Below are 7,428 nucleotides of genomic sequence, written 5' to 3' on the forward strand. Positions count from 1 at the left end.
CAGCATCTTCAACGAATAGCCATCTAACCCAAAAAAAAGTATCGAAGAAAAAATCTTGACATACATTTTAGATCCATTCCACGATAATAAAAATGAATACTAGCATTTACAGCGTAATGAATGAAACCATAATCATTTCACACCCTTTCCACCATAATACTAACACATTTAATGTAATGAATACCAGACCAAAAATAATAAAATAATTATTTCAGTAGGTGAAAAAATAATACCATCATCAATAGCTGGACCTAAAGTCCTCGCCTAAATAAATTGAAGCTGGCCCAATTACCCATCAAATTATAATTTAGCTCTTATAGTTTATCAAAATAAAGTAATTATCCCTATAAGTTATAAATATATTTTCAAAATAAGAATCGAATACATAGTTTCGAAAATCATAAGGACTAAATATGTTGTGATGCTAAATCCAGGGACTAAGTTGTAACTAACTCATTATATTATATTGTATTCCACGCGCCATAATAATTGAAAGAGAAAACCGCCTCTGTCCTTTTTGGTGGGGACTCTGTGAGCAAAGGCAACGGCGATAAGCAGAGAGAGAAAGAGCAAAGACTTGGCCATGACTACAAACCTTTACTTGCTTTTCACTTCTTCAGTCTCTTCTCACTTTATTTTCCTCAATCTAGTCCAGTTATCTTATCTCACCGGAGGAAATGTACGGTCCTGATTTGCTGTTCTAGTAATCTCTCTGATCCTGATCAATGGGGGATGTTTCATCGGAGGATTGGATAGATCAAGTTAGCGAGAGGTTCGAGCTCGACAGTTACTGTTCAAGTGCGGATGTCAGCGGATCGGAGAGTGATACTTCTATTAGTAGCTTCTCATGCCGCCGTTACGATGTCCAAGGTGGCGCTTCCACTTCTTTCACTTCTTCGACTCCTGATTTCGCCGGCAATTCCGCGTATTCTGCGCCTCTTCCGGTGATGCTCCCGGTTTCTGGTGGAAGATACGATGCTATTCCGGAGGAGAAGGAAGAGAAACCGGAGAGTGACTTGTCCGGTTAGTCCATTAGTCCTTCCTGCTTACATTTAGAATTTTCTGTTATTTTTACCTATTTTTGAGATTTGTTAACGGTTTTTTTGGTGAGACTTTTTTACCGTAACGGTATTGCTGGATGCAGCTTGCTAATTTTAGTTTGACCGATCCGTTACTATAGGCAGAGAGCGGAAGTTTGATTTTATTTTATTTTTTTTGCTATTGCAGAAATCGAACTGATGAGGGAACGTTTTGCTAAGCTGCTGCTTGGAGAAGACATGTCAGGTGGAGGACAGGGAACTTGCACCGCTGCCGCCATCTCCAATGCCATCACGAATCTTTCTGGTTAGTGAAAGAAGGGTAGAATTTCATTTTTTATTTTTATTTTTTACATTTGTTGTAATTAATTAGAGGTATGTAACATATTTGACAGCGTCTGTGTTTGGGGAGCTATGGAAATTAGAGCCATTAGCGCCGCAGAAAAAGGCAATGTGGAAAAGAGAGATGGAATGGCTTTTATGCGTAAGTGATTCCATAGTAGAGCTTGTTCCGTCAATGCAAGAATTTCCTGGTGGAGGGACTTATGAGGTTATGGTGGCTCAGCCACGTTCGGATTTATACGTGAACCTTCCAGCACTAAAGAAGCTTGATGCTATGCTGATTAGCATTCTGGACTTGTTTTCTGAACCTGAATTTTACTATGTTGATCGTGGGATTGTAGTTGCTGGTGATGATGTTATTGAGGAGTTTCCCGTGCCATCCTCTTTGAGAAGACCACCAATCAGACAGGAAGGAAAATGGTGGCTTCCTTTTCCTAAAGTTCCACCGAATGGTTTGTCGGAAGAGTTGACAAAGAGGCTGCAGCAGTGTAGGGAATGCACAAGCCAGATCCTTAAGGCTGCCATGGCAATTAACAGTAGCGTGTTAGCTGAGATGGAAATTCCTGATACTTATTTTGAGAACTTGCCCAAGGTATAGGAACCCTGCTCTATTGAATTCCATTTGTGCTGGATGAATCAGTTGTGCATGTGAACGGATACTGCATGGTCAAAGTTATTGTATGTTTTACTTCTGGATCTTTAGTTGCCACCTCATCCATGCCGAATAATTTCCTTTCCCGCCTGCTGAACAATTTGGTCTGAGGCTTTGTATCTGGTTTAAATGCTGTTCCATATGTGAAAAATATTGCTGATGTGCTCATATTATTTAAAGAGGAGAGGGTAATGCCATTCCTTCATTTTGTTTTTCATCCTCTGTGCATCATCTTTCTTTAATTTACAAGCTGGCATTGTTGTTATGTGAATGACATATGCTTCATCTTCTTCTCTGAACCATCAATTGGAATTGCAAATAGATTAGCTTCCACAAAAGGCAGAATGCTGTTGCTTATGCAATGTCCTTTGCCTTTGTTTTTCGTTTTAAAACTGTTTTTAAAAAAAATTAAAATTTTTTTATTTTTATTTTTTAAAATTTTTTTTTTGTTTTAGATCATTTTAATGTATTAATATTAAAAATAAATTTTAAAAAATAAAAAAATATACAACCGAAATGTTGTTAATTTTGGTTTTCGTGGCCTTTTCTGTTTTTACAGAGTGGAAAAGCTTGCTTGGGAAGAATCATGTATCGCTACATAACTGCCAAACACTTTTCCCCAGATTACCTTCTGGATTACTTGGATGTGTCATCAGAATACACCACTTTGGAAATAGCGAACCGGATAGAAGCTGCCTCACATTTCTGGAGTGAAAAATACCTGAATAGGTACTTGGGTCGTGCAAGGGATGGGAGGTCATCATGGGGCGGCAAGGTGAAAGGCTTTGTTGGTGAAACACAAAAAAGGAAACTTCTAGCAAAACGAGCTGAAATTCTCATACATAACTTAAGGCTACGTTTTCCTGGCCTCCCACAGACTGCTTTGGACGCAAACAAGATCCAGTATAACAAGGTATTGCCTGCACATTATTATCAATGCATTGTAGCCCTTTTGCTCCTGTTTGTCAATGGTTCGTTTCCATTTTCATCGCACAACTATTTGTACGAACATGAGTGAAATAAATTGTTTCTCTACTACAGGATGTAGGGTATGCTATTATTGAGAGCTATTCTAGGGTGATGGAAAGCTTGGCCTTCAACATAATGGCAAGAATTGATGATCTTCTATATGTGGATGATGCTACCAAGCAACGTGCAACCGCAGAGTCAGTATCCCCTTGTGTTCAGGGAAAGTTTAGTAGTAGACCATCTAAACAAAAGTCGATATCATCCAGCCATGTTTCATTTCAACACAGTTCCTCGTCTTCAATGCCAACTGCTGGCTCCTCCGGTGAAGTAATTAGGATTCCTAATGGAAGGAAACACCATTCCTTGAAGAAGAGCAATTTAAGGGACTCGCTAGATCAGACGCTAGAAAAACTAACATTTTGATCTGGAGGAAAGAATATGAGAATCCTGCACTGCTAATTATGAATCTAGTTTAGATAGCTTGATCCACAAAGTGCAGCTGAAAGGTGGTCGTAGGTAGTGAAGGCAGTGGCACAGATTTGTCAACAATATGTATATTTCCTTCTTCAGAGATACAGCATAGGCATAGCTAATTATGGATGCAAACCGAGCTCTGGTTTCATTTGTTGGTTTCCTTACGGGTTTTGGAGGTTGAATAGCTAGACTTTTGAGTGTCTTTTTATCTAGGACTAGACTGCAACTGCAGATATGGGATTTTGGGCTTCCTCAAACTTTCAAGGTAACAGGGTGGCCTATCTGAGCTTGTAAGAAACCCATGTTTGGGTTCAAAGAGGACCTTCTATTTCAGGTTATCCAGAACGCTAAAGAAATGTTTCCGTGCAAGAAATCGAATCCATGGATTGAAGCTCTAAGTGGGCCTTGGGCTAAAGAATTAGAAAGTAATCTAGGGAGTTAGATATAATGGCAGATCGGCCTGCGACCTTCTGCCTATCTCTTGGGGTTGGTGTTCCAATACCCTGGGAATATTTAAAAGTTTTTTTCTCAATGACATGTATGGAATCAAGGGCATATCTGTTGGTTGATGTTCAGACATTACCACAAATTTGCCCATCTCAAGCTTTGAGCTAGAAAATTGCCATTACTAAAACAAGGCACAAGGAACTCTTTACTGCTGGCAGCATGTAGAATTGTCTCTTGCATTTCCCAAGACAATGCTGCATTAACTTGCTAATTGCTACAATTCGTGACAAAATTGGGAAACCGAGAATGCGGTTAAGCGGGAGGTGTCAGGGACGAAACCGGGAATGGTTGGATTTGGTAAACTACAAAACGCCTCCCTAAAGTTTAGGATACGTCAATTTACCCCCTCAACGTAAAATTATTTAGTTACCTTGTCAAGTTTCAGTTTTGTTTTCAATTTTACCCCTGTTCTTCTCCATCCTGTTTCTTCACCACCTTCATTTTTTTTAACCGCGATTTGGAGGTCATGGATGAATTTCTACAGCTACTTAAAATTCCCCTTTCTGTTGGCTCATCAATCACGGAATTACTTGACAGTTGTTTTGAAATCAAATCTGTCCTCTGTTCTTGGATAAAATATGGTGTACATAATGAAGCGTTTGATTCACAAATATAGTAAATTAATCTCGAATTGCATTGTAATAGATAACTTCTTCAGCTTGCCTAATGCAGATGATCCCTGACCCCCTCCTGTTTTTGTGAACTGAAAGAAGGCATTGCTGCCATTGCTCGACCATTTTATGGTCCCCGAAGGAATGAGTAATTATTATCACCATCTCAGCTCTCATTTTACCATTTTGTGGAGTATCGTACCATGACTATATTCAAAACACATTTGACCCCAGAGGGGCAGAAGAATCAAAATCACAAGACAAAACTCTATGAGCAGGATGAGTTTAAAAGCCCAAAAGCTTGACTTTCACACATGAAAGTGAAACTTTTGAGTGGAGCCACCGGGTCACGTAACCCCCCTACAAAATTTTCCATCGAAACATTTCCAGGCGTCTGATGGCCAATCTACAAAAACACAAATTATTGGAGGTGACAATCACGCCTCACTTCAGTGTGTGGAGGAACTTTGCTTTTACATCAACAAAAAGAGTGTCAGTTTTTCTATCATGAGCCCTAGCATACGGGCTCGAGAGAATACCCTAGAAATGGAGTATTGGGTATGCCCTAATGAAAGACATGCCCTGCCACATTAAATATTAATGAATATCTGACATTGACACGAAAAAAGAGTGTGTGGTAGTCGTGCATGAAGCCATGAACAAAGAAATCTCCAACAAGATACTCAACATGATTAATCATGTACATAATAAAGCTGAAAGAAGATGGTTACAAGAAGGTTTTGAACCAAATTAGGACCTTCAATGGATCCTGTCGTGAAGTTGAACTAGCCCTGGTGAACAATCGGTATGATCACTTGATCCCTCATTTTAATTCCATGCAAGATGCATCGCCAAACCTTCATACTTTTGAATCTTGAACAGTAATCTCGAACCCTGGGTGAGTTAGATTCAAAGGGAAAATAAGAGAGAAATAAAACCCTAGATGATGAGATGAAGAAAGCAAATGCTCTATGCGCTGTTAGATTATGAAATTTACTCGTAAATATAACCCAGAAACCCATGAAGAAGTCACATATGCTAAGATCTCCTAAATGGAAATCAGAATTTTGTGAATGATGTCTCTCAACACCTCTAGTTTCCTGCAGAAAACTGAACCATGGCAAAGCACCGACGATGAAAGCAGGTCGAAGTGATTCTCTTCTATTTTCTGTTTTCTTGGTGAAACAAAGATAGTAAGGTTGGAGTCATCACATAGATACCAAGTAAGGACCAGAAGCTGCCAGTGCATGATCATTATAATCAGAAAGACAAGAGAAGCTTCCCAAAAAAATAAAAGGGAGAGAAGAAGATGCTAGAGATAATCATAGCGCATGCAGATTCTTTACCTTTGTTCCTCTTTTCTTGCAAGAGATTGAGCGAATAGATGATGAGAGACTAATCACGAGGGTTTTACAAAGAGAGACCAACAGAGCTCAGTTGGCAGTATGCCCACCTCCAGAAAGTAGAACAACTTGTAGTTTCTACAGATGGAGGTGGACAGAATGCCAATAAACTCTGTAAGAAACCCTTTGCAAAACCCACATGAAAGCTAGCTAGCAGTCCTAGTATTCACCACTGGAAGGCACAAACACATACGAAGAAGACAGACAGATAGACAGCTAGAGAGCAGCAACAATCTTTGGAGACTACACATGGGGGCAGGAGGAGCAGATGGGTTCTATTTAAGATGAAAGGAAGGCATAGCACAGTAAATAAGAGAGAGAAAGGGAGGGAGAGGTGGGTGGTTATGGGTGTAATTAATTGAAAAGGGCAGTAGGGGAGAAGAAGAGGTGATTTAACACTCAACAAGACAAGAGATATAAATAATATCTATAGTAATAATAATCAGATAAGATGGTTCACTCCATACTCTCTCTGTGCTATGAATTATAGGGCTGCAAGGCATATGTATATATAGAAGGATCAAAGAATCATCATAGTTATTCCTTCCTTACCTTCAGTTCTTTTCTTTCGTTCCCTCACCTCTTACCCTCGTTTCTGACGCCAAGCCCCCCCCCCCCGCTCTCATAAACTGAAGAAAGAAGGGAGTTCGGTCTTTGGCTAATGGATAAGTGTGTATATTTTTTTAAAAAAAAATATTAATGTATTAAAATTATTAAAAAAATACTAATTTAATATTTTCTCAAACTAAAAACAATTAAAAAAAAAAAAACGCTCCCAAACACATCGCAGGAAGGAAAGTAAGTAGTAGGGAAGTTGGTCTCTGGTTTGGTGACGAGGGATGACCACAAATAATGACAAAACAAGAGCTAGCAAGATCAGTTTCAGTTTAAAAAGCAGCTTTTCTTTGTTTTTGAGAGGGTGGTCTCTCTCTGGTTTTAACTTCAACTTTACTTAGATGCTACCGCCCCATTCTTGTGAGGCATGTTAGAAAAGTATGGTTTCTAGGGTCCATTTGTCATCGTTCATCATAACCGTTGAGATCACCACCCATTGGATTCTGGTTATTACAGGGCACAGAGAATTATCAAGGGCCGTTAGATTTCTAGAGGGGTTTTTATTGCCTGACAAACCATATAAATGGTACTTGGCAACAGGATTGTTGCATTTTCTCTAAGATATTAAGATTCCACATGTTTAATTGTTAAATGCGGTTAAGTTTAAGAAAATATTAAATTAATTTTTTTTTAATAATTTTGATGTACTATAAAAAAAAAATATTTAAAACCATATTATTTTAATATATTCTTAATTAAAAATTGTTTTTGTAAAAGCAACATATATTTTATTAACAAGTATACACTATGATGAAAAATAAGTGTTTAATTACTGTCTCCACAAATAAATAAATTGGAAAAAGGAGCATGTTGTCATG

The 7,428-nt window shown here is 38.5% G+C and overlaps 1 protein-coding gene and 1 long non-coding RNA gene across 3 annotated transcripts; one reads left to right on the plus strand and one right to left on the minus strand.

Moving 5' to 3' along the window:
* Positions 1-492: 492 nt before the first annotated feature.
* LOC7490608 (rop guanine nucleotide exchange factor 1) lies at positions 493-3,872 on the plus strand. Of its 2 annotated transcripts, XR_008058549.1 has the most exons (6): positions 493-1,023; positions 1,228-1,344; positions 1,433-1,971; positions 2,591-2,944; positions 3,073-3,641; positions 3,688-3,872. XR_008058549.1 is itself a non-coding variant. In XM_002300636.4 (5 exons), exons 1-5 carry the CDS (start codon positions 726-728, stop codon positions 3,421-3,423), a joined length of 1,659 nt encoding a protein of 552 aa, XP_002300672.3. In that variant the 5' UTR covers positions 493-725; the 3' UTR covers positions 3,424-3,872. The 2 variants fall into 2 exon arrangements, 1 of the variants encoding a protein (XP_002300672.3); XM_002300636.4 differs by having other exon boundaries at positions 3,073-3,872.
* Positions 3,873-5,248: 1,376 nt separating this feature from the next.
* Positions 5,249-6,607, minus strand: LOC18096080 (uncharacterized). The gene is made up of 2 exons (XR_002980500.2): positions 5,939-6,607; positions 5,249-5,829 (listed from the first exon to the last, which is right to left on the minus strand). It is a non-coding gene; the product is annotated as an uncharacterized LOC18096080 (long non-coding RNA).
* Between the last annotated feature and the right edge of the window lie 821 nt (positions 6,608-7,428).

This window comes from Populus trichocarpa, chromosome 2, assembly GCF_000002775.5.
Source record: "Populus trichocarpa isolate Nisqually-1 chromosome 2, P.trichocarpa_v4.1, whole genome shotgun sequence".
NCBI lineage: Eukaryota > Viridiplantae > Streptophyta > Magnoliopsida > Malpighiales > Salicaceae > Populus > Populus trichocarpa.

What these genes read in the sequence shown, in the direction of transcription:
- LOC7490608 (XM_002300636.4), top strand. Translation starts at nt 726, where the DNA reads ATGGGGGATGTTTCATCGGAGGATTGGATAGATCAAGTTAGCGAGAGG. An exon ending in ACCGGAGAGTGACTTGTCCG is followed by an intron (nt 1,024 to 1,227) that starts GTTAGTCCATTA and finishes TTGCTATTGCAG; the next exon opens with AAATCGAACTGATGAGGGAA. An exon ending in ACAAGATCCAGTATAACAAG is followed by an intron (nt 2,945 to 3,072) that starts GTATTGCCTGCA and finishes TCTCTACTACAG; the next exon opens with GATGTAGGGTATGCTATTAT.